Here is a 27,739-nt window from a genome sequence, read left to right on the forward strand (position 1 = left end):
AATAAAAAGCCTGGAGTAAATTTTGCATTTAGATCTGATTCCTCACTTGTACATTTTATTGATTATTATTTTGAAGTTAACAGATTATAATAAATTATCGCCTGTAATGTTAGATAAGCGTAATACATGCTCTCTGTATATTATAAGTATTATACATTCCCCCAAGCCATGCTTCTTTGGAGAATGTTATTTAAAATTATTAGAGTTTACGCATTAAAGTACTTAAGTGTAAAGGTGTAAAATGTAGCAGAAACATGGCTGTTGAAACCTGTAATTTTCCTTTGATTCATAATTATTAAAAGATGCTGCAGCAGTATAGATCTAATTTTGTAGAGGGAAAATACTATTTTCTGTTTTCTTAAATTAAATAAAAAAACCAGAAATAATTAATTTTTAAATATTAATCTTTTGCAAATTTTGAAAAGAAATTATTTGATAAATTGACAGATGTGCTTCGAACAATTTTTCGTATTCTTAGACAAAAGCAGAAAAATCTTTGAATTAGAATATGTATTCTAATTTAAAGATATGATAATTAAAGATATGGGCATATGTCCATCAAGGTTTAGGTAAAATGAGTAAAACGGTTTGACATTATTTAACTTTCCTGTCGAAGGTATTCGGTTTATTTTATTATTTCTAAAACTATTATATCTCCTGCTTTAATATTTAATCTTTAATAGATACTCTATCCAATGCAAAAGTTGAAATATTAATGTGTGTGCAGTACATAAATGTATTGATTACAGTCCATCGAAAATTAGGGAGAGAAGAATAACAAATAAGAAATACATGTGTATTTTTAATGAAAACAAATGAACAAATACGTATATCTATATATTCAAACTTCATTCTTTTAATAATGCTATCGTGACCATATTAGTAGTTAGCGGAGGCTGACTGCTAGTTTGAAATTAAGACCACGCAGCTGAACAGACATCATTCGGAGCCACGCAAGCACTGTATCTCCAAAACTAAACTGTTCGGAGAAAAACGCATTTAAAGATATGATTTGCGCTTCGATTTGGGAGGAGAAAATTCGAATCTTGTTTCTGAAAAGAATATACATCTCTCCGTTTTAGCATATTTGTACAATATTCGAAAAATCTAGAATGACTGTAATGTGGAAATCGAAAAATGCAGATATGTGGTTTTTTTGTCTTGGTACCGACAATATATAGTTAGGAAAGCTTTCTCAATATAGGAAAGTGAAGAAAACGTTCTCATTACAGAAAATGCGATTAAAAATTAAGATAAAATTAAACAGGAATATATGAGGCTACTTATAAATATAAGTAGAGAGGCAAAACATGTGCTGTTCTAAAGTCATCAGGTTTATTTCAAAGCAAGAAACGTAAAGAATAAGCGATGTTCTCGCCGGAATTTGAACTCCACATCTTTCGATTGCTCGCTCGAAGTACTTTGAATTATGCCACAAAGGTACGCGATAAGGAAAGAGAAAATTCCTTACATTCTCACGCATTTGAAGGATGGTTGGAGAGGAGGGGAATCAGTCGCCAAACCCAGATGATAACGAATTATATATATATAACGAATGCCATATTTTAGCTCCGACAGCACTTGTAGAGACATATAGAACTTTTCTAACCCGGGAAACATAAAGAATCAACAATGCCCTCGCTGGAACTCGAACTCCGGACCTTCCGATTGCTAGCCGGCCATGCTTTAAATTATGCTAGGAAGGAGCGCGGCAAGAAGTAGAAAGTTTCTTACATTGGTTAAATGTAAGAATAAATGTAAATGTAAGATGTCTTACATGTTTAAAATACACTCATGTGCCAGAAAAAATTTATATCGAAGAGCTTATGCAAAATACATATCAACGCCACGTCGGCATATATTCAGTATGCCTAAGTCCGCCAGTTTGTATGATATAAAGTGATAAACATCCCTGCCAGCTATCAAAGCTGTTAAAGGCATGAAAATGACTACTCATAATTTCTAAAAGTGATTTTCAACGTAGTGTCATAGTTAGCACTCGTAAGATAGACTAGAGCAGGGGTTCTCAACCGGTGATACGCGTACCACTGGTGGTACGCAAAGAAGTAAAGTATTTTTAACTAAAATAAAAAATTAAAACCCCCAACATCCTGATTGAGTTTTTCCTCTAACAATCGTAAATTTATGCGATCTGAGCTTTGTTCAAGAGTGGTGGTGGGAGTAGTACTTTAAAGTGGTGGTACTAAACTTTTCAATTTTTGTTTAGATGGTACGCGTTAGTCAAAACGTAGAGAACCACTGGACTAGAGCATTTCGGAAGTGGAAAAGTTCATACTTTCATAGATACCATTGTAAAGGTGTACCGAGAATTCCGGTAAAGCATTAAGTTTATGGGTGAACGTGACCATCAATGACTTCAACTGACACACCTGACAAGCGTGCAAGACTCTCAGATAGCATCAGAGTTCAGTGCAGAAGCCTGAATAAGGTTTAGCGTCCGGATTGTGCAATGTACTGTGAAGGTATGGACTTTTAAGAGCTGACGGCTAACTCGAGTTCGTTTGATGACTGTACGACATAAACCTATGCGTCTTCTTAGGCACTGTATTAAACATCTGATGATTGGATACAAGTAGCGTGATCTGACGAGCCGCATTTCCAGCTGTATCAAGTAGATAAAAAAATGTGTGTGTAGCGCGTATGTATGTTTGTGTACCATATGTATGCGAAAACATCACGGAAGAAAACGTCTAGAAGAAAACAACGCAAAGCAAAAATGTCGCCGGGCAAAACATGGTGGCAGAAAAGAAAGCAAGGAGAAAATATCGCAGTTATAAAAGCATTTCGTACAAAATATCATCATCGAAAATAAAGCGGTTCAAAAACTTCCCAGTTTATTAACATTTTCGTTGAAAGTGGTACGATAGAGAACCTACAATTCATCGCATAAGAATAAAATCGCAGAGGTATGTTTTTAAGGCTTTAAATTTGTAAATGCATATACGAATAATGATCTGTGAGAGCAAGAAGACATGAGGAATATTTTTACTTTTATATTTCATAGTTCTGAATCAAGTGAATTTTTGCTGAAAAAATAAGAAGGAAAACTAAGCATTATAAAATGAAATTAGTAATTAATAGAGATTTGAACTTACATTGGTAATTAATAATATCATAAATTAATTAATTTCTTTTATAAAGTTTTATTTATAATCTTTTCAATAAGTTTTTTATGAAAATTAAAAAACTCTTTAAGTTTTTCAATGGAATTTTAAGTTAATTGGTAATTTTTCCATTTGTTTTCTACTCATTTTCAGTTTTTGAATGCTTAATTTTCCTTCTTTTTTTTCAGCTAAAAATTATTAGTTAATTCAAAAATACGAAATATGGAAGTTCTCATTCTTCCTTGCGCTCACAAATGATTATGTGAAAATGCCTGAAATTGCCCTTTTATAGCCTGAAAAAGCATGTCTGCGACGTTATGGTCCTGCGTTGATTTGTAGGTGCCTTATTTATACTACGATATTTTCGACGACAATTATTTTAAACTGCGACTTTTTGAACCGTTTTATTTTCGACGACGATGTTTTTTACCAAGAGGTTTTCTGCTTGCTTTCTTTTCTCCCATGATGTTTTGTACAACGCCGTTTTTGCCTTGCGTTGTCTTCTCCGTGACGTTTTCGTCCGAAATGCTTTCACCTGTAATCTGCATATGAAGCCAAAGATCCCATTTGTTAACGGAATGTTTGTCAGTTTTTCGTAGTGGCTTCGTTATGGTACATTGTTTGTTTACTTGAAAATAAATTGAGACCCTTGGGTACATCTACATACGTCAGTGAATGGTCAACAGTATGTGTTCTTCCTCGACGATTCATATCCGTCCATGTCCTGAATTCATGGTATTGGATTAGGCCTGTTCCATCAAATAATGCACTTTTGCACAAGTACCGAGACATCACATTATGGTTGCAGGAGCATTTATCTGAGTTTGGAGTTTGCCATTCCCATTCGGGTTTCCAGATTTGAACCTGATAAAAGGGATAACTTGATCCTTTTAGGGATGCCATGCAGTGAGTTATCGAAGAGAGAAATCTAAGATCTCGAGATACATCCGGATTGTGGAGCGGGTTTTTAGGAACTATGGTGTGCTTTGCTTGCAGCATATTTCCAGAAGTTCGTGAAGTCCACGCCCAATCGTATTTTTGCAGTCCTTTGCTCTTGTGATGGGCCTACCAAGTACTATACCAGTGTACCAGTTTTTCTAACCCTTGAGTATATATTATATAGCTAACCAGTACAAATAAATCAAGGAATATTTACATTTGTGTAACAGTACAACAGTGAATTTTAGAATCGTATTTTCATTACAGAAAATTACGTATGACAACTGGTGAATTTAAAATGGTAGGCCGAAGATGAAACGTAAAACGAATATCAAATAATGTAAGAAGAGACAGATAAAGTGAGAATCAAAACGAATGTAAAATAAATAGATGCAGATGAGTAAATGTTAGTAGGAACTACAAGTAAAAATGAACAAGCGTATTTTAAGCAACATCGAGTTCGCAAGTGGCTGAATATTTAGTATGTTAAACACTGATAATTCTTCCCGGGTTCAAAAGCAAACACATTATGTATGTTACACGAACAATCCCCTGAACTTGAATGAACTAGAGCAAGGATGTCAAACTCGCGGCCCGCGGGCCTCATGCGGGCCACAACAAATATTTTTGCGGCCCGGCCAATATATCGGCAAATAATAATATATAACAATAAAATAACATATCGACGAAGAAAAAAATGAAATGTTTACTGCTAAGTAATTAACGATAATTTATTCAGTGTTGTTAGATTACTCACAGCGAGCTGACACACACACTACACTACTACAAATGTGTGTGAGTAGCTTGCGTTCAGCTACCTTCGGCTTTTGGGGAACACGTGCACTCAGAACTTGTACGCATCCCCCGATAGCCGAATGTGGCCGAACTCATGGTCTCAGTTTTCCAATCATAGTTTTGTACGATATATTGGTGCATGCATGCGCATGCACTTTGCTTTATTACTAATTATTACTTAATTCATATTGTTACGGATTTCATAGTTATTTATTTATTTAGTTTTTTTATTTAGAATTGTAATTAGATTTGCTTCATGTTGCCTTAGCAACGTAGACGATTTTTGAAAAGACCGCTGCGTTGGAAGATTAAAAATAGAACAGCGCGTGCATTTAATACCTAATAAATAAATATCTCGTAATTGCTGTTGCCATCCACAAGAATACAGATATTTATAGATGTTTCCAGTATATTCGAGAAATTAATTATAAAGTTTATAAAAGCCGAGAACAAACAACTCATCTCAGTAGTAGCTGTAGTTCTAGCGAAATGTTTGTTTACTTAATGCTGTGATTGATTTGTAGCGATTTCGCTGTGAGATAGAATTAGTTTCTCTGTTTTCTCTAAAATACAAGACTTTGGAGTTGGTGTATACAGTAAACCCTTTTCCCAATGTACTTCTTTGGGACACTTCATGTCGAATTTGGATGCAAAGATCCTTGCAATCTCACTAGCTCTAGAAAACCTCAAATAAAGATCGATTGTTTCTCTAAAGCAGTTATTCTAGTCGATTCCAAAGCAGCCATGCAGGCTGTAGTTATAAATCATGACACAGATACTCAGATTATCTCAGAAATACGACAAACCTTGAACTTTCTATATAAATACAAGGCAATCATTTTCAATAGATCCCTTCACATGTAGGTATCGACCGTAACGAAAAGGCAGATTCACTAGCTAAGAGAAGAATGCTTGAGCCACAAGACAGCAAACCAGAGTCACTTAAACAGCATATTTTTGCGAAATTAATGGATACGCTTAAATCTGACCAGACAGCAAAATCAACAGGCAAGTCCTGGGCAAGCATTCAAGATACATGGAAAAATGTTGTCAAAAACCCTGTAAAGAGGCTGTGGCAAACTTAAGATTGCAAATAGGCCACGATTGTATGGCAAATCATCTTAATAAAATTGGCATCCTTCCATTTAATATATGTCAGATTTGTAATTCGGGCATCATGAATGCAGAGCATCTTCTTTTATGCCCAGAACTACATAAAGAATCTCAGAAACGTGGTGAGATATGCAAACTATACTGGAATCCCAAAACTTTCATAAATTTCTTGTAAAGACTATATCTCTTATGTTCCTTTCCTTGTTGTTTAAATTTTTAACTTTTTGCTTTTGTTCCCATGTTCATTTGTTCTGGTTCTTACCTTAAATTTTTTTTATTATATATCATTGTTCTTGCGTGATACTTGAGATGTTTTATATGTTTGGACTGATCTTCCCAATAAAACCATAAGTAACAAAAACATAATTACAGTATAAAAATTTTCAAATTACTAGTTTAAACTGAAATACTATTGTTGTTAATAAAGAAAAGTCGATTATTAAAAGAAATATTTGCTAGGTGTATTTTAGTGCTTAAGTTCATTCATTTTATTTTCTTAAAATCTCAGCCATTTTCTTTGTTGGTTGGAATGAAATTTAGGGGTGATTCCTAGAATCGATGCCATTTTAGATTGAAAGAAATAAAATATAAGTATTATAATTTTTAACACCCAAATAGAAACTAGCAGACCCAAATGGAATACATGATAATAATATATGCGAGAACAATCAAAGGAAGAAGCTGAAAATACAACTGAAGATGAACTGAAAATCAACTCATATATTCCGTCAAATGCAAATGACGGAAATAATGGGATCTGACGGAAATAATGGGAACTTCAGATGCAGAAAACTCTTTAAGAATATTTTGATTTTGTTTACATTTGTTAAAAACGTAAGAGATGGCAATACATTTTTGCACGATTTAGGAAGTTATTATTTTTAGTTGCACATTTTTATGTCCTGCTCGAAAATCTGGTGCAGACTGGAGATAGCTGTATAATATTCCTGCAAAGCATCAGTGTTCTGTAACTTTTTTGAATGTTCAAGCCCTGAAAATTGCTTGCCTGTTTACGTCTGCCATCGTAATATTTATGCCTTCTTTTCATAACAAAGCGTGGTTAAAAATGCCTATTTTTATCTGAACTATCCCTTTCTTGATCTGCATTGTTTTCCAGAGTATTTTATTTCATATGCTTTACGAAAACTGTGAATTTTTCTCACCGCCTTATGCGTAAGCAAAAACCAATGTCACTTATGTTTGAGAACAAATGCATTACTATTTGACAGCCATTTTGTTTTCGCGGGCCATCCGAGCAAAGCGAAGTAACACTGCTAGAGGTCGATAAATAGCAATTCTGCATTAACAGAGAAGAACGTGTAAGCCAACCTCAACATCTAAACGGAGCTGAAAATCCGGGCAGAGGATGCAGCAATCTGATTTATAAGAACTGTCCAAGGAGGAGCAAATCTGATCAATTAGAGAAAGGAAAGAAATTTTGAGGTGTAAAGATGTGTTTGAGCGATGCATGTTAGTATTACTCTTATAATATGCATATAATACCAGAATGGAAATAAACATCAGCACTGTAGATAAATGCCTTAAAATAACTGAAAAAAACCACCGAATTATACGTAATGTGCAACGTAAAGATTGATAAACGCGAAGAATATAAATAAAACTAAAATGCTTCTTACAATTTGCATTTTTCTCCGGTTGTACTACATATTAAACTAAACTTAATTTTATTATTTCACATATTTTTATAAATCTTAATTGACTGTTCAATCAAAATAATTCATGAAAGGAAAGATAATTCATGAAGATAATTTTCACAAAAAAGGAAATTTCCAGATACTGCACATTACCTGAAACTCTAAGCTGCGATTCGTCTTCTTCTTTAAATACATCTTTTATGGATTTAGAAGGTTGATCATCTTCCTCTTCTTCACTCTCATCTATGAACATGCGTTTTATGAACTTGGAAGCTTGTTCAACTTCTTTTGCTCTGAGAGTTTCGGAAACGAGAGTCTCTGGAAGGCTTTGTGATCTTTCAGCTGACAGAGAAGTGCTGACTTTTCGAGTCTCTAGAGGTAATTTGGCACTTGATTGACTGACATCCATTCTCTGGGATTCGAATCCATACTCATAGATATCTGTAGGAAACTTATGGCTCTGAAATTTAAAAAAAAAGTGAAGTCAGTTGATTTTAAGTATTTGTTTGCGCCGCGAAAGAGTCTGAAAACCGATGATAATTGTAACTTTAAACATTGCCATTTTACATATGTTAAACGATTTATTTTTACAAATATAAACAATGATCTATTTTGAATTTGTAAACAAGTCTAGAAAATGGTAGGTAACAGCGGACTTCTTAACCGATCGCTAATTTTTTAATTAACTTTTTATAGTTATAAAAGTCATATTCAACTGCTCAATTCACAGCATTGAAAAAATATTCCCAGTCTCATAGGAGCCCAATAAATTTTATGTCTCATATAAGATGAATCGAACTTTGCTTACTTCTATTCTATAAATATCTGTGTGCTTATATTCCTTTTTAATTGGGTAAAAAAGTGTGTAAGGTAAAGTTTTGTGATCAATGAATAAAATGTTTTTTTTTTCAACTTCTAGGAAATATCGGAATTATTTGGTTAATGCGTACACTGAAAGTAATTCTGTAGCAGATGCATCTGTGTTCTGTACCTGCGTTTGTGTTTCAGAGGTGAAAAGTTTTAAGAATAAAATGCAAGGTTTGGGGTTTCCATTCAATTGTCTGAACAGAGTATGGTCGGAGTATGTATATATTGCTGTATATATTGCGAAATTAATTTTCGGACATACTCAAAATACTGTATTCCATATAAATGCTTTCATATCAGTTTTGAACTTTTTCCTGGCTTTAATACATCTTTTTGTTTTCACTAGTGTCCTTTTTCTTCGTTACTTTTAAAGTGACGAAACACCACTTTTTATGTGTCGCATGTGGTATGAAACTGCGAAAAAAGTTTAAAAGCTTAGAGAAAACTTCTAAGATCTTTAATTGTTTCGGTTCGAGGGAAATTTAAGATAAACTCATCTGTTAAGTAAAAGAGATCTAACTTCCTTCTTTAAAAATTAAATATTCTAAAAACGAGATTTCAGATATTCTAAAAGTGCATTTTGAAACATTAATTATAAGGTTGTAAGATTTTATGTTCATGAATACAGTTAGCATTTGATTTTGTATTTATTATCACTTCTCTTTTCGTCCACTCTCACTAGGACGCAAATTAGTTCACGTGTAAAAGCGCCGAGTTGAGTTATTGTTCAGAGATTGTGCTGTGTTATATTTTTAAGTTTTGTGTAACCGTCAGGCTGGCGATAAATAAAATGGTTTATTTTAAGCCGTCATCTGAGTTTGTGGTTACTGTACTTTAGAAGATAAGACAGAGCGATAAGTAACCTGTTTGTCTGTATGGTGTAAGGAATTAGCATTGGAAGTAGTGTAGACCCTGTAGGATAATATACAAGATATCCCATAAGTCTGTAAATATTTTAAAAATTCGTAAAAATCGGAGGAATTGAACGCGGTTTGTGGAAACGTTATTTTCTTGAAGGGGGATTTTTGTTTTTTGGATGAAGGAAAAAAATAGTTAAAATTTTCGTCAATAGCGGGAATCGCACAGACGCAGTAACAAGAAATATGTAAATAAGAGTTCTATAAATTATAGGTTTTATGATTAACAACTCATTTATGTCTTTTACCCCTACTTGCTGGTACTTAAAGGTTTAATTGTGATGCTGACATTAGTGAATAAAGCGTTATTAGTGAAGCTGTTTTACCTCAGTCAAGAAGCGAAGTCTGAAGCTTTACGAAGGTTTTGGACACAGAAAGGATGGAACAAGGGTTCAGGTACGATCACTTTTGCCGGACTGACTTTCCTGGTACGACTTTCGAAGAAACGGGAAGTTTGTGTCATCGCCTTCGTAGTTGTGCACCAAGTTTATCAGAGACCCGTTTTTCCGATGTGGCTTTGCAGATTGACCCTCTAAAGTTACAATCAACCGGTGCAGTAAGTAGCACATGAGAAGTAGCTTGGAACACTGGTACACCGAAAAACATCGGTAATCCGCATCCTCCACAATGTTTTAAAATTGTACCCCTACAAGTTATAATCAGTTCACCAGCTCTTATTAAATGACAAAATAAAGCGATATGAATTCCCAAATTGGGCTTTGTCGAAAATCGATGACGATCCACAATGGTTCTCAATATCTCGAGGACAGGTGAGGCTCATTTTTACTTGCATGGAACAATCAACACCCATAACCTTTCTAATCTGGTTTCAACATTTCCTTAATCTGGGCAAAGGAGAACCAACGTGCCTATATTGAGGAGCCTCTACATTCACCGCTTTTAACTGTTTAGTGTGGTTTCATTGCGTCCATTATTGTGGGCCCTTTTTGTTTCAAGAGCGCTGTGCAAAAGTTGGCTGGGAGAACAGCTCAATTACTGCAAAACGCTACTTGCAACTGCTGCAGGAGAAAGTGATATCTCATTTACTGGACCATAATGTCCCTGACACAGTGACGTTTATGCAAGAGGAGACAACTTCCTATATCAAAACTGAAGTGAAGACATTCCTAAGAAGAATTTTCACCGACGAGCGGTTAATTAGCCGTCATCGTAGGAATGAGAATTCCCGTCGATCACAGGACTGAACAACGGGATGTATGGCTTTGGAGTTATGTCAAGTTCAGAGTGTAGCCCATCTTTTTTGGTGCAGTTAAAGGACGCCATTCATCACGAAATCTCTTACATCCATTCGGATATGCTACATGCTGAAGTTAATGGTGTTGTAACTCGCTTGCAAAGTGTAGTTTGTGGGGATGGCATATATGCTTTCAAACATTTGCCTGCATGCAAATAAATATAATTTTCCTTGAAATGCGTGATTTGTGCCCTATATCGATGAAATCTATTGTACAGTGTCTCTGTCGACTAAAGTTTTGACAATTTTTTCTTTATCCCCCCCCCCCCAAAATCCCCTTCACGAGAATAACGTTTTTGCAAACCGTGTTCAATTCTATCCCATCCTTCAATTTTTATGAATTAAAAAAAATATTTACAGACTTATAGGAAACCTTGTACATTCAGGTATTCAAGAAAACTTAGAGAATGCGAATTTCGTGTACTGTTTAGTTTCACTGAAATTTAATGCATCATTTAAATATACTTAGCAAAATTTAAGGTCACCCAATGTATAGATCATGAGCCGTTGAAAAGTCTGAGTAGCTGCATATAATTCAATACTGAGGAAATTCAAGCAACCGAAGAGGATACATACAGCCAGCCATTTTGAGAATGAATAGTAATTTGAAGATTGAACAATACCGATATTCGAGATTATGTTTTTGTTTAGAGAATTTATTTTGTGAGATAATGCGATAATTCTTGTCAAGGCAATTTTGTCATATCATCTGTGAGTTTGTGTTTTAAAGTCAATTACGACTCAAAAGTATTCTAAAAACATCTGGTCTTATAATTAATCTGGGGTTGGCAATAAGCAATGGCCCTGGAAATTTGGCAATTAACATTAATACTGGCGCTGGGTATTAACGCTGATATTACAAACTGAATCTATACCCATAAACCTAAATCTACACTACATCCAATAGACTGAAATCGTAAGCATAAATTTTGAAATTATGGTAAGCAAACAATTGTAAGAAAACGGGAAATTAATTTATTGTAACATCAGATGCTGAAATGCACAAAATATGGAACTGAACAAAAAAAAAAAAAAAAAAAAGGATAAGAAAAGTAACTGTTTATCAAATGTAACTGTTAAGGGTTTGGCAAATGAAGACAAGTGACAGAAATTAAATTAATTATGGAAAAAAATAACGAAACTAAAATCATTCCTGATCAACAGTATAAATGTACATTGTTGAAAATGGAGTAAAATCGCATTAATCTCCTTTATTATTTAAAAGAATTCGTAAAGCGAGTTGTTTATACTTCGTGTTTATGTTATCTGAAAGCTTTTATACTTTCTTCGATGAGATATTGTACAGTGTTCTCCACTGTCGTGCTGAGCCACAGTGATATGATTATATTTGCATTTAAAGAACATTTTGAGATGCAGCCCATTTTAATGTTTCACAGTCTGTAATGTCAGCACAGGTTGTATATTCATGTAGAAACTAATCAAACAGGAAGGTGTAAAGATGTTTCTCCCTAGATATTTTTGGTTTTGCTTTCGAGTATTTTTAATATCATACTTGTTTTCCACTGTTCTTTGTTGAATGTTAAGAGACAATAAACTCGTATAGCTGATAAGTAATCCTTATATTTCTTTGTAAGTGAGAGAAGGACTTATTATTGTGATATCTGGCGACTGTTTGGCGATCAACAGAGCATGCTTGGCGCAGGTAGCTCTTCTTCGAGAAGGGTTAATGTATTTATTAGGAGTTGCATGTTAGCCTCGGAAGAGGAAGGTAGTAGATTGTACTACGCGGTAGGAGCGACATACTGCTCTGAGTAACTATTATATTATGATTTGAATTATATATTTAATAAATGTTTGTTTCGTCTTGCTAAATGGTGCCTTGTTAAACCACGAAGTCATCACAACACGCTCTCTTTCGAGAAAACCAGAGAGGTTAGAAGCTTAGAGCGTTGAAAACGGAAGAGGCGTAAAGTTAAGCCTAACTAACGAAAGAAGTGTTCATTTGCAAAAGAGAGTAAAAACGTGAGAATTATTTAATCGAGAGTTTGAAAGGCTTGATTCTAAAGGAAAATAGAAGAAAATGTTCAAAAACGCAAAGAAAGAGGATTTAGTAACAGTTCTATTGGAAATTGGCGAAGAAGCATCCCCAGATTTGAAGCTGGTAGAACTGAAACACAAACTCCAGAATAGCAAGGAATACATCGAAGATGCTGATTTCGTGAAAGAAATTCATGAGTCAACATTTCAACAACTGAAGGAACGATTAGCGATGTCAACGGAGCTGATCACCCCAACACTGCAGGATCCGTTTGTCATTCATTCTGATGCATCCCAAATCGGAATAGGTGCATGTTTGTCACAGCAAAGGGGAGAGAAGCAATTTCCCATCTGCTACGCGAGCAAGAAATTATCGAAACCTCAACAGAGCTGGCCGACTATAGAGCGTGAAGCTTATGCTATAGTATGGGCACTGAAGAAGTTTGAACCTTGGATATTCGGTTCATCGGTGAAAATTGTGACTGATCATAATCCTCTAGCCTTTATAGTGAGAAATGCTCCGCAATCGTCCAAATTACAACGATGGGCCATAGCTTTGCAGAAATATAATCTCGAAATAGAACATTGCCCTGGAAAAAAAACTGTCAAACGCGGATGCATTATCCAGACTTCCCACTTGTGAACTTTGAACATTAATTTACTGTTCATCTTCACGAACATTTTGTATAGTTAATAATTAGATAGTTTTCTTTGCTTTTCATAATCATTTTACAATTTTGTGCAAATAAGATGTTTATGTAATTTGAAATAGATAGAGAAATTATTGGATAACAAATATTCGAGGTAAGTGGTAAATTTAGATATTTGTTTCCCAAGGATTTAAATCATGCTGCAGCATCATTAATTAAAAGGAATGTTAAGAATATAATTTTATATATATATATAAGAAACTTAATAATTTTACTGTCATCATTGGAATAATACTAGGGTATATTTTAACATGTTTATAAAAGAAAATATCAACTTGGTTTCTTTGAATTAAGAATTGATAAATTGTTACAATAATAATAAGGTTCGGAACAAGTGAAGTTAAAAATGATTTATCTATGTTTATATATAAAAATGTGTTATCTATGTTTATGTAGTAAATTGAGGTATGTCTATAGTAATTGAGATTTGAAAATTAGGATAGAATGTATAAAAGTATATGTAGTTTTTTTTTTCTATTTCACGTTGATCGCAAACAGTTGCTAGATTTTAGTTTCCAGATTGCTGATTGATTTGTAAATAATATCAACAACAATCTTACGACGGGGGTGTGATATCTGGCGACTGTTTGGCGATCAACAGAGCATGCTTGGCGCAGGTAGCTCTTCTTCGAGAAGGGTTAATGTATTTATTAGGAGTTGCATGTTAGCCTCGGAAGAGGAAGGTAGTAGATTGTACTACGCAGTAGGAGCGACGTACTGCTCTGAGTAACTATTATATTATGCTTTGAATTATATATTTAATAAATGTTTGTTTCGTCTTGCTAAATGGTGCCTTGTTAAACCACGAAGTCATCACAATTATGTCTTAGGTTTCAGTGAAAAGTGTACTATTTGATATTTCAGTTTTCTGCGAGCCTGTTAAAAAATTAAAATCTTAGGCTGAATGAGCTACATCCTGAAATGCCATTAGTCAGAAGCAAAGATAACACCACACTTTAAATCATGTCATCCGACTAAACAAAACTTAGCTTCATTTTATTCCTATGTTTTCCGTGCTCTTCAAGTTTGCTCCTTCAAACTAGCCCTTGATGAAGAATTAAATTATTTAAAAGCAATAGCTATTGACAGGGGCTTTTCACCCAACATTATTAATCAAGCAGTTAAAAAATTCTCATCTCAACACACTAAAAGGCACACTCTTGTTTTAGGAGATTATAAAAATTCTGTTGTCATTCCCTTCTTCCCATCAATTAGCTATAAAGTTGTACATATTTTGCAGAAATTTAACTTTCGGGTTGTTTATTCTCCCATCAATAAAATTCCGAGTTTCATACTCAAAGACCCCATTCCGGATATGAATTCCTGGGGTATTTATAGGATTCCTTGCCAGTGTGGTTTAATTTACATTGGCCAAACTAAGAGAGCCTTAAAATTTCGCGTCAAGGAACATGAGGCATATGTTAGAAAAAAGGAAACACAGAAGTCTTCTGTTGCTCAACATTGTTGGTCCGAAAATCACACTTTCAATTTCTCTGCTGCCAAAATTATTCCCAAAACATCTTCCATTGGAGAACTGGATTTTCTAGAGGCATTTCACATTCATAAAAATCTTCCTGTTCTAGTTAACGATCCTAATTCCAATCCAAATTTGCCTTCGGCCTTTAAAGAAATTATGTTTTAATTCTAGTTTCACCAACAGATGGCGCCACTTGCTTATTCTTGTCCAGGCTTTCTTGTCTTATCTAATCATTATTTCCTGTCCTGTTCATTTGCAGTTTTGCAGCTGAGGATGGTGGTTCGGTAAAACCATCGAAACTAGTCCTGTGAAAATTTTGTAAATATAACGCTCATTTTTGTTGTTTGACTTCTGAATTAGTATTTGTTCGGCGTGTTATTGTGTCTTAATCAAAGGTAACAGTATGCAAGCTGAGCCCTTTAGGACTTCATAATTTCGTCGTTTAGCAAACGTAGAAGAATCTACTCATTCTGCAATTTCCATGAGCGTTGATTCTAATTATTTTATTTTATTTGAACATTTCTCTTTTCTTATGTTTACACAATGCTCAAGTCTTGTACACGCTATTCACTTTTTAATGAATTACCCCGTGGAAATAACAAACTTATTTCTTTCTCGAAAAAATTAATTTGCGGGAATTTGCAACCAACAAAAATGTGACAGAAAGTTCTAATCTAACTGTTTAAAATTTCGTTTACGTATCTGTTGCTAAAAAATTTGCTTGGTCCACCTGTGGCTGAGTGCACATTTAAACGTTTGACCCGTGTTCGAATTGCAGTGAATAAATTTGCTGCTTGGATATTTTCACCCTAAGGAGTAACGAGGGTATAAGCCTAGAGGATATAAAGAGGATATAATGAGGATATAAGCTAATCTTCTCTTTAAATATCGTCTCGATAATAGCCCTTCTGTCATACAAGTAGCTCTTGTGTGCTTGCTAAATTCAGCTGCATAAAATATTATTTTCTTATTGTTTATATTATTTTAGTTTATGGTTTAATTATTATTTTTTAAAATTTTACGTGCTCATTTAGTTTGCATATTTAATTGGCAAGAACAATTAAAAGAGAATACAGGTTTTGCAGTTGTATAAAAAATTATTCGGCTAATTCATCTGATTTTGATAATGATAGTTTTGAAAATGAGAATATTTTAATTTTAAACCCAATAAATGTAAAGAAATTTATCTTTCATAAAAGGAAAAAAAAGTTGTATATTTTAGTTCTAGATATTTATGAATAATAAAGAGCTAATAAAATTGTTCAATTGTTTTCTTTGTAACAATATTAATTTCAAAATCCTGGCAATCAGTTCAGTGAAGAGAGGATCAAGTTTTTCTTTAATTCAGCGAATTGTTTTCATCTTTTTATCAATGAAGGTGTAATTTGTCAAGTTTGGGAAATTCATTAGAATGCTGCTAATTTTTCTGATCACCTTCCCTAAAGAATACTCTTTTAATGTTTATTTAAATTAAAACAGAAAATTCAATTGAAAATGCCAATAAAATATGTTATATGTCAAAATATGCAGGAAAGAAGAGAAACTTTCTAATTTCCCAATGATTGAATTCCATTTCTTAAAATCAGATTTCTGTAGCGTGAAAAGGCACATAAGAACAGTATCTCATTTTTAAGAATTTGGTGTTTCATATTTAGGAATTTGCTCCTAAATAAAATACACAGTTTTTTATTTGTCACAGTGTGCGATTATATTGCAGTGTTGTTAGGTTATTTTGAAACAGGAGTACACGAGAGATGAAAGCACTCCTCTTGCCGGGACCTCTCGAATACGCACCGAGTGTGCTTCCAGTTACACCACGAAGGTATGCTGGAAGGAGGGAGAAAATACCTTATAATATTATTGAATTATTTTCATGATGCTGTTTAATGCGAATTTTTCACGAGATATCGAATGAATCTTAAGATAGTGAAATGTCCTTTCATATACCTCAAATATAATAAAAGTGTCTCTAAATTCGCAGACTCTATGTTGAATGACCCATTCTAATCGTTACTGCAGATTTTCAGTTTTGGGTTTCAATATTTTTTAATGAATTCGTGATATAGGCTGTTGGTTTCATTTAAAAAGGATGATATATGGCTAACATACACAACCTATCAGTAATGTATAACTGTATCTGTAAGTTATGGTGTTATGCAAAACTAGCTGCATAAAAATGTTATAAATTTTCGTTTTAACCCTTTATACAATATATCTTTCATTTGCGAATTTTATAATTAAATCAAATATTCCGGTGATAGCAGTACACTTCTCGAATTCTGCAGACGTAGATAGCGTTACCATATTAATATTTATTACAGTTTGGCAACCCTTCAGTTGCTCTGGCTTTTTGAAATTTGCGTGCGCTTCAAGAAGTACTACATTACTGGGAATTTTGAAGTTTCATGTTCTTACAGCAACAGTTGCGTACAAAGAATAATCTTTTACTTAATTCTCTGATATGTGCAAATGAATGATAGTGAGGAAATTGGGAATACAAACTACATTGTTCATTTAATTTACCATACTAAGATCTTTTACATAACAACCTGTAAACTTATTCACAACTTTTAACTTTTAAACACTTTATCTATGAAAGATAACTGCTAATATTTTTTAGCATTTAGCATTTAAAAGAACCAAGTCTTAAAATGAACTTAAAAAACTCATGAATGATGACGCTATATAATACTACTAGACATAATTTCTACATCAAAAATAAAATAATAATTTGAAATTGTGAGTTTATAAGGTATTTTGTCTCTCGTTTGCGGATGCCTTTGGGGTTAAATTGGAAGCATATTCGACGCATATTTGATATCCCCAGGTTCGAGCCCCGGGAAGGGCATTACTCATTTTTCATGTCTCCTACTTCATAAAAACCTAAAGACTCTACAAGTTTATACTAATTAGTTTTAATTCATTTAAAATATGGGAGTATTAACATAGAAAAATTCAAAGATTTTATTAAGGTGAAAGGTCTTATTCTGCAGTTATTCTAAATTTGATATTCTAATTTTTTAAAAGACTTCTTCCAAAGGTGTTTCTTTAAGAAGGACTTGGAATAGCATTTTACGATCCTTTTCTTTTTTAGATTTCTGAGGCTTTTATTAATCAGTTATCTTATCGTTTTGGTTTTATTATACTTCGACTTTCATAAATTTCCACCAGAATGCAAATTAGTGTACAGCACAAGTTTTCAATGTTTATTTTCAAAAGTAATAGCATAATCGTATAGATTGCTTTTTTCATTAAATACACTTATAATGAAATAATTACATTAAGCAAATACAAATTGTAATGTATATTAAGTAACTAAATTTACATTAAGTATAAATTTTATACGTGGAGCTATATCATAAAATAATTCTTTGTATAAGAAAAAAATTGAATCAATAGTATATTAAAATATGTAGAATATTAAATATATTTCATTTACTTTTTATGGGATATTTAATTGCTTTTATTACTACATCTTTGGAAGTTCTTTGAAAATTTCTTCAGTTCACTGAAACAGCCCATAAAGGAAATAAATTCTAACAAATTGCGTAGTTTCTTTTAAGGAAACTTAAACTTAATTTCTTATGTGAATACAAATAAGTGCTATTTATTTAAGAAATTATTTGAATATCTTTTATTAAAAAGTCGTAATTTAAAACTTTTATTTTACCAGCACATACTTTAAGAGGGCAATATGGGGTGGTGAACTTACTTCTCACATGAGAAGATACCTGCTCTCAATTCAGAGACAGCAGCTACTTCGTAGAAACTTTCCTGCAGCTGCTTATAATCTCTTCGACGTCATCGACGACCCAATTCCAAAGTTCTGTTTAATAACCTTCTTATAAAAGAGGGCTCCAAAACTGAGAACAGCACGGGAAGTGCTTTCTGCACACTGGAAAATGGTACTGTAATATTTGAATGGAAGAGGAAACTAGGATTGAACAACTCGGTATACCAAGTACAGCTTCTATCTATCAGCGCATCAGCACTGCAATTAGGCACACTAACACATATCAGCAGCAGAAATACTCCATACTCAGCGATTCAGCGTCAAGTCTAGCGGCTATCGCAAGACAAAACAGTAGGAGTCCTTTGATATACCGAATTCAAAAACAGCTTCTGGCTATGCCTGTCTCACAAAGACTCGCTCTAAAATGAGTTTCCACTCATACAGAGATTCAAGGCAATGAAGCTGCCAAGCAGGCAGATAATAGCACGGAATTACTAGAACAACCTAATAAATTTCCTTCATCTCAAGTTAAAAAAAACTTTGATAAGCTTGCTACAAAACTGACAAAATGGATGTTCAGAGGCAGAGGTAGGACGAAGGATTGCCAAAAGTTAGCATGGAAGTCGACCCATCGTGCTAGCCTAACACACAATTCTTGACAGGTCATGGGCCATTCCCAGTATACCTCAACAGATTCAGACTTAGGGATACTCCGGAGAGGAAGGTGACACGGACCGTTATTACTTTAATTGTGTTAATACAAGAATCTGGCAGTTAAAAAGAAACCAGCGGACTGTGCCCGGGCAACGTGGACGTCCAATACACTCAAAAATAGAGTAGTCATAAAAATAGAGTAGACGTGGTAAAATAAGAGAAAATCTCAAGACACTGCATAAGCAGAAACCACTGTTTTTAGTTTAAGTTTTGTCTGTTTTAGACAAAATTTTAGTCCTTGAATTGCTAAATATGTGATATATGCCTTTTCATTTTCACTAGGCTGTCCAGTTCTTAAACGCGTATTTTGCTTTCAATATATTCATTGATAATTTAACTTAAAAATAGCGAAATTTACTTTTCATTAATATTTAACAGAAAGGAATATCGACTTACATTTGATTCAGACGCAGCAGAGCTTAGCAAACCTGAAAATAGAAGTAAGTTCATCTACACTTATGTAATGGGTAAACACATTCAGAAACACATTTCTCAATGTAAATTATTTCTTCAGGGTTATAATGAAAATATATTTCGTTACCTTATTCAAAATAACAAAGCTAAAAGACTAACTAATAACTACCTAAGAGAAGCAGTAATTTATTCCAAGTCAGTTCCATCGCTCTTGCTGGGATGCCTCTATGAAAGAGAATAAACACAAGTTAGAATAAAATTTCTTAGAGCAAAATATTTTCTGAATAAAACTGAGGTTGAACAAAATTCATTTTTTCAAACATAAACATCATTCGAATTCGATACATATAATGTCATATACTAAAATATCACTTGTCGAATGCGCACGACCTATGGTACTGAAACAATATACACTGGTGTGCAAAAATTAAGGACGAGACGGTTTTTTCAATATAACTTTGTACAAAAGCTTTCCAAATCAACACATTTAATACCGTAAGATCAACAATACGTAAGGACATGAGTAATGTAAGCAACACTTACTAAAAGAGAAATCAGAGGGATAAAAAGAAGCTTTATTGAAAAAGTAGCGTGGAGCGCAATGCGACTGAAGGCCGAAACATCCCTGTGATGGGTGTATAGCAAGAAGCATCCGGTCTTTAATAGGGGATATGATCTCCCCTGACTGCTAGGCAGGTTTCACAGCGTCTGCCCATGCTGAGAATGAGGGTGTCAATGAGTTGTTGAGGCATTGCTGCCCATTCGTCTTGCAGCGCCAATCGAAGCTCCGGAATCGTTACTGGTGGTAAGGTACGAGCTGCCAAGCGTTTGCCTAGAAAATCCCATACATGCTCGATGGAATTTAGATCCGGAGATCGTGCCGGCCAATCCATACGTTCAATATCCTCACTCTCTAAGAGATGTTCGGCAGCTACTGTGCGATGACATGGTGCATTGTCGTCCATGAAAAGGAACTGCGGACTCATAGCGCCTCTAAAAAGACGCACATATGGAAGAAGATTCTCGTTACAATAACGGGTCCCGTTGACTGAACCTGCGTCGAAGATGTGAAGGTCTGTACGACTACCAAGCATGATGCCTCCCCAAACGAGGACACCGCCACCTCTATACCTGTCCCTTTCAATGATGTTCGAGGGATGATTGCGGCTTCCCCGCTCTCTCCAGATGAGTATGCGATGAGAATCGCTACTCAGGCTGAATCTGCTCTCATCTCTAAAGAGTACTCGTCCCCATTCATTGTCTCTCCGATTCCGGTGTTCCCGGCACCACAGAAAACGCCTTCTCCTATGGGCAGGCTTTAGAGGTACACACTGTACAGGGCGTCGTGCAAACAGACCACCACCGTGCAGTCTTCTGGCCACGGTAAAACGCGATATCGGTCGTCCAGTCGCCTGTGTCAAGTGTCTAGCGATTTCTCCCGCTGTCTGCCGCCTGTTTCTTCTGGCCTGTAAGGTAATATACCGGTCATCTGCGGGTGTGGTTCCTCGTGGACGACCACTACTAAACCCCCGGATAGCTGTTCCTGTAGTTTGAAATTGTCTCCAAAGTCGTGAAACGATGCTGTGAGCAATTCCAAACTCTGCAGCCACACTTGTCACACTTCGGCCTTCCTCCAACTTCCCAATGATTCGACCTCGGGTAAAAGCATCCAGGTGTCGTCTAACAAATTGATTATTCGCCATTTCTCGCTGAGGCAGCAACTCGGTGTGATTTTAACTGCTATACGGCGTGCAATCTCTTTGCCAGAAATACTGATCTTACACCGACAACATGCTTTATACTACTCAGACACTCCTCCATTACGTCTACCTGCATATCTGCGCATGCGCTACCGTACACCACCTTACTTAATCTCCTGATTGGTCTTTCTGTCCGCTCTGCCTCTTCGTTCAGCTGATATGCTAATTTTTCGATTTCGTCCTTAATTTTTGCACACCAGTGTATTTTGGATAAATGTTTCAAAGGATGTGGAGGATCACATTTTCACTCTTTTCGTACTTTGAATATTGAAAAGATTATATTCTAATACATTAAGCTATTAGAAAATTTACTATTTCATTTAAGCATATATATCCGAAACTGAAGATGATTATTATAAGCAAAATAGCGAACTTGACAAGTAACATGTTGTTTTGCAAACTTAAAAAGACGGTGTTTATGCGCATTTAAACGATTCTTGAAGAAACTCTAAATATATGTATATATTGCAGCAAATGAACGAGAAATCGCTCCAGACTATGGCTTAGCTCTTAAATTATGATTGGGTTCGTAAGTGGGCTCGAGGATATTCCGACAGCTAACCGCTGTTTAAACAGATTATTGCATACTCTGCAGGTCATTATCGAAACATCTTTTATGGATTATAAAGCCACGCTTCATCGAACCTAAGAAATACGAAAAGTCTTAGAGGACGAAAAGACATTCGTTGAATCGACTGGCTTGCATTCTGTCCCAAACTCTCTTGAAAATACACGAGACGTTAGGGTAAGACGTATTACAGCTTGCAGTCCTACATTAGAAACACACTTTTTTAACATGGGCATTCACGAACTTTTGTGTCTAACTTTTCTGCAAAAAACAGGCTACCATTGTATAGATTTGTTATTTATAACTGGTTGTTGTTTCTTATCTTGCAATAAATATCAGAGAAAAAATAAATCACTATAGTTGCCTCCATTGATGTACGCTGTCTCTATTTTCATGCAAAAATGTCGTTCCTTTTTAAAGTTCTTGATATGTGTGCATGACCATTGGATGTAGGGGTACCTTGTTTGAAGATATTATATTTCGACATTTCCTTAAAATTTTCCCTGTGATGTAGTCTATTCTTGGAGCTAATAACAATACATCGGAGTAAAATAAAAACTATTTTCCATTTACATCCTTTTAGTGTGTCTTCGCCTTCCTAAGAATTATTTGGGTCTTTAAGGATTACAGTTTAACTTAAAAATCTCTTTAACTGTGATGGGGTGCTAGATTCTTAGGTGTGCCGCATAGTAATGTTTTGGTACTAGAATCGTGATGCCCTTAGTTATTATAATTATGTGATACCTTATGGTTTATATTTTATCTTTATGCATTGAACATTTTGTGAGGAAATATGCAGCAGGTTCTAGAAAAGCACTGTTAGCTATTTATTTAGGTTGACTCTGCAAAGCGCAGAAACATTTGAGAATTATAAACTCACGTAACATTTTTATTTCTATTTTTCAGTATGCTTTAATTTAATTTACCTTTACGCTTGATTAGTTTATTTTTTGCAGTTATAATTTAATTATGTTATTACCAATAAAGTCATCAATGTTCGCATTTTGCGTTATAGTGTATATATCATTAAAAAAAGAAATAACTAAACGGCCAACAACAATTTTCTAAAATCTGCTGTTTTTCGTATAAAACTGTAGTTTTTTAAATTTTAAATCAACGAAAGAGACGTTTTAAAGGAAAATACAGTGCTATGAAAGCGTCACATCGTATTTGCAACATATTTTTCATCTGTGCTAAAACGCATATTAAGATATAAGGAATAATCCTGTGAAATCTCATTATGAACTTTCATAGAGAATGTGAGCACAACAGAAATGCATAAAAAATGCATAAAAATAAACATATTCATATTTCTGGGTTGTAGTTTGACATTAGAAATAATGAGGAGAAATCAAAAAGAATTAATTACGGTTACCCGAATTTCGAAATAATCAAGAGCAATATTAGAAAACTGTAAGAGAAGCATATATTTTTACTTAAAAAAAAGATTAATTTAAAAATAATGATAATCCATATATTCCCATTTTTTTTCCGGAAAATATAGTTACTATTCCTCGTATAATTGGTGAACGAAAAAGGTGGAGCTCAAAAATTAGTTATAGATTAACATTTTAAAAACTTTCTGCTTTGCCAGAATGTATCAAATTATACAGTTTAAAATATTCTCGTTAAATGCTCAGTTTAGAATTTCGAAGTTTTATAGTATCAAATCTTCAAAATTCCAAACTTTGCTCAAAGCGTTTTAAATAGCAAACCATAAAATTTACGAAAAAAAGAGAAAACTTTAAAGTTGAAATGTATAAATAACAGAAACAAATTTATTCTTCAAAAAAATTCCCCCCCCCCAAAAAAAAATCTAAAAGGTTTCAGATATTAAATTACATCAGATTTTAAATTACGTACGGAAAGTTCAGTGTGTTCTGTGGCTTGCTAAATTCGAATCCGTGATCAAAAATGCAACGTGAATATCGTCGCGTGTACAACGAACCGCCACTACATAGAAATGACATTAATCGGTGGGCAAGCAGTTGAAGGATACCGGCAGTTGTTGGACAAACCCTGTTTTGGCTGGCCATCGGTCAGCGACGAGTCTGTAAAGGCTATGTGGAAGAGTTACCCAAGAAGCCCTTACAAATTGCAGCTGTTACACGCTATCAAACCGACAAATAGACCCAAACGATTTGCGTTTGCTACAGACATGTTTCACGAGGTCGACAGTGATAACCGATTTCTGCAGAAGATTGTGTTTATCAATGAGGCGACATTCCCTGTTAGTGGACATGGTCATCGCCATAACATCCGAATATGGGCTGCTGAAAATCCTCATGCCCACGTAGAGTACGAACTTAAAAACCCTAAAGTGAACGTGTGGTGTGGCCTGATGCATGATAAAATGATAGGGCCATTTTTCTTTGCGGAGTAGACTGTGACGGCATGGATGGAGCCCACATCGAACTGCACTGAACAGGTATGAAACTGTAAGAGGTTTTCTTTTGTTTTGTGAAGATTTCACATTTCTATCTTGTTTTGTTGCTTTTCTGCGACCGATCAAAAGTGCACCATGACTTTACGGGCACACTGTATAGGGTGTCAATGGTTTGAAAAGAGATATAGCCTTTTAAAGTTTTCGACGTAAAATGCCAAAACGAAATTAATAGTTCTTTAGGGAAAAGTGCCCCTTTGAACTAATAAGTTGGTTCTTTGGACTGATAAGGACCTACTTCAAATTCGCTGCTAAAGTAGGAATTAAACGCTCTTTCTCATACTATGGAATTTCATGCTAAAGAATATTACATACTAAGGAAATAAGTATTGACATCTAGCAGAAATTATTGTTCATTGCATTCAATCAAAACCAACCTCCTGTATTGAAATGTAGAGGCTCTGTAAACAGTATTTTAAGTATTTAATGAAAATTCTCTAAAGCTTCAATTGCGTACGCTAAAAATCATTCTGTATATTTTTTTCTCACTTCTGTAGCAAAAAAGAACTTGCTTTTATAAAAATACATTTTTGTGCGAGAAATTCATGCTTATCTAGATCATTAATCCTTCATTTGTTCGCCTAGAAAACGAAGCCTAAGGCTATTGTATTTTGCAAATTAAATAGTTTTCCCTTTTTCTAGAAATGAACCGGATAAACCTTAAGGTTAGTCATTTTTAGGTCTTTTAAATCTCTTCCAAATTGATGGATGAAGCGATATAATTGATGGATGAAGTGGATAATTGCTCTATCACTTGTACTTTAACGTTTAATCGTTAAGGTTAAAGCTTATATGTACCCGATTATTCTGATTTTGTTACCTTTTCAACCGTCTCGATATGCTTCTTTCTTAAGCTTCTTATTTCATAGAGCGTTTTGCGTTTTAATTGTACATTTACTTCAGTAAAAGCGAGAATTTCTGTTTTCTATTGCGCTTTGCTTTGGTTATTTATCAAACTTGCAACTATACATACAAAATATTATTTTTTTATCAAGCATTTTTGCATTAATCTTTATAATAAATATTTTTCTCCTGAATGTAAATATTACATAATGCGAATACGTTAGAAATTAAAATGATGTTCTCTATAAATTTAATAAAAGACAAACCTTAATCTCGCTAGAAAAATCTTCAGATTGATGCACAAATCGTTTGAATTTTCTACTTAAAATAATTTCGGAAATTTTATCAAAACGCATATTCTTCATAATAAACGCATAATAATGAGTAAATTTGACATGCACAGATATGATTTGTTTACGTTACTATAGGCCGTTACTTCAAAAAAAGCACGCCTTTCCAAATGTTATAAACTTATATATTCATTATTAAAGAATTTACACAACGTTTACGAGAAAAAACACAAAATTACTTGAAAGTCTATAGTTACAGCGCAGATTCTTAATTTAATAGTGGTAAAAGGCGTAGTGACGTTCATGGGCAGTCGCAGTATTGTCTCCAAAGAGGTAAACAAATGGAGTGCACGCAGAGGTGACCGACCAATCGAACTCGAATTGTATTTCAAACAAATATCATAAGCTAAACAAGAATTTTAGCATCTAAACAGGATATATACCAAGCTGGACGTATTTAAAAGTAAACGTATACAGAGGTACCACTTCATTGGAAGATAGGAAACGGAAGAAAGGTGCTGTGTTCACAGTTTATGTTATAAGCAGCTACAAATCTTTTAGAGTTTCTCATAGTTCATCTTCAGTACGCACAGTAACTTATTTATTGTTTCACAAAGTGGAAATGTCATTTTCTTTCGCTTTTTATGCTATCCGAAGCCAAATGCCCCATAAACCCGTCTTTCGTGCTCGACAGAAGTGCCATATGCTCCAAGGGGATTTGTAGGCTGAATCCAGCAGCAATGTACTTTGACAAGAAACACTTCTCATACCTGATGAACGAAATAGTTATGTCATTCTGCATTTTAATATCACTAAATGCGTTAACATTTAGTAATGATCCCGTTGTAACGGGATCATGCGACAAGACGACCACTTGTCCAAGACAAATGCTCAATGCCTAGAAAGCAGATATAGGAGTATTGCAAGCCATGGCTCACTGAGTGCTGTTGCTCCACTGAGTTTAGTTTTACATGCGGTTAACTGCGTGTTTCATTATATTCTCCTTCGAATGATCATTATGCATGCAATCTCCGCAATATTAGATCCCTATATTTATATTTATTAGATCAATATATTTCCTGAAGAGGATTTGGATGTAAAAAAGATTCTGAAATTTGTCATAGGATACTCTGTAGGGTTCTACAGTTCTACTGTCATAGGATACTCTGTACTGTTCTACTGTAGGGTTTTACGGTATGTAGAATCTTTATCAAAGTTCTGCAGGCCCCATTTGACTGACAGCAAGTTATCTCTTAGTCTGAAACAAAATACAGAGTTTGAAGAAGGTTAAAATAACCTTTTCGTTTAAGTTTAAATAAACAGAAAGGTACAGCTTGTGCGACAGACAAACTTCCGCATATTTAAATTCATCTAACGAAGTGCAACTGATATTTTGATTTCAGTTGCAGCTCACGTAGTCGGAGAATGCACATAAAAAATAGACTACTGGAAGCTGGCTGAGATATTCAGTGGGACGTATTTTAAAACGTTGGCTAGCAAGGCTAAAAATCGGAATACAGCTTAAACAGAGCGTTGGCGTTTGTAAGTAACAGCCAGACGAGGCTACCAGAAGCTCTAATCTAAGCATTCGAAAACCCCAGCTAAAATAAATATGGCTACTAATTTTCATTTGGTTAAAACTACGAAAAAATTAAAGGTTTAAATCATAGTAATTGGTTAGTTAGCATAAAATACCCAATAACTCAATAACATGAAGAAGCAGAGGCAGCTAGCTTCCACATCTCTTTTTGCTGATTTTATACGTTCCATAATTTGTAAACTTTGAATTTTCAGTAATATGTTGTTCACAAGACATTATTGGCCCACCAGCGGCCGAGCGGTAAAGTCGCTGAACACTGGCGCTCAACTTCAGGACACCAAAATGGGAAAGTCAGTTTGAAATTGAATCAGACAATGACAAAGTGAGAAACAGCTCAGTTTGCGGTAAGAAATCAAACTAGGGAGAATTTACCAGCGCAAAGGCAGTGGTTTTAATTTCTCATTCGCTTGTGTTAGCCCACCAGCGGCCGAGCGGTAAAGTCGCCGAACACTGGTAGTTCGGTCCGAGGTTCGAATCCCGCGAACGGGCTGGCTGCATGGGTGTTTTCGTGGTTTTCCCCATG

General features: G+C 34.6%; 1 protein-coding gene across 1 annotated transcript in view; it reads right to left on the bottom strand.

Moving 5' to 3' along the window:
* LOC118187092 (uncharacterized) overlaps window positions 1–27,739 on the bottom strand; it is a 55,086-nt gene that overhangs the window by 22,552 nt on the left and 4,795 nt on the right. Inside the window, exons 2-4 of the mRNA XM_035357282.2 lie at window positions 19,882–19,937; window positions 19,695–19,726; window positions 7,781–8,087 (exon numbers count right to left, since the gene is read on the bottom strand). Of these exons, the coding sequence (XP_035213173.1) occupies window positions 7,781–8,087; window positions 19,695–19,726; window positions 19,882–19,918 (376 nt within the window). The 5' untranslated portion in view covers window positions 19,919–19,937. The remainder of the gene's footprint in view (window positions 1–7,780; window positions 8,088–19,694; window positions 19,727–19,881; window positions 19,938–27,739) is intronic.

Source organism: Stegodyphus dumicola, chromosome 4, assembly GCF_044657685.1.
Source record: "Stegodyphus dumicola isolate Sdum_Otavi_A_Nest chromosome 4, ASM4465768v1".
Taxonomy (NCBI): Eukaryota; Metazoa; Arthropoda; class Arachnida; order Araneae; family Eresidae; genus Stegodyphus; species Stegodyphus dumicola.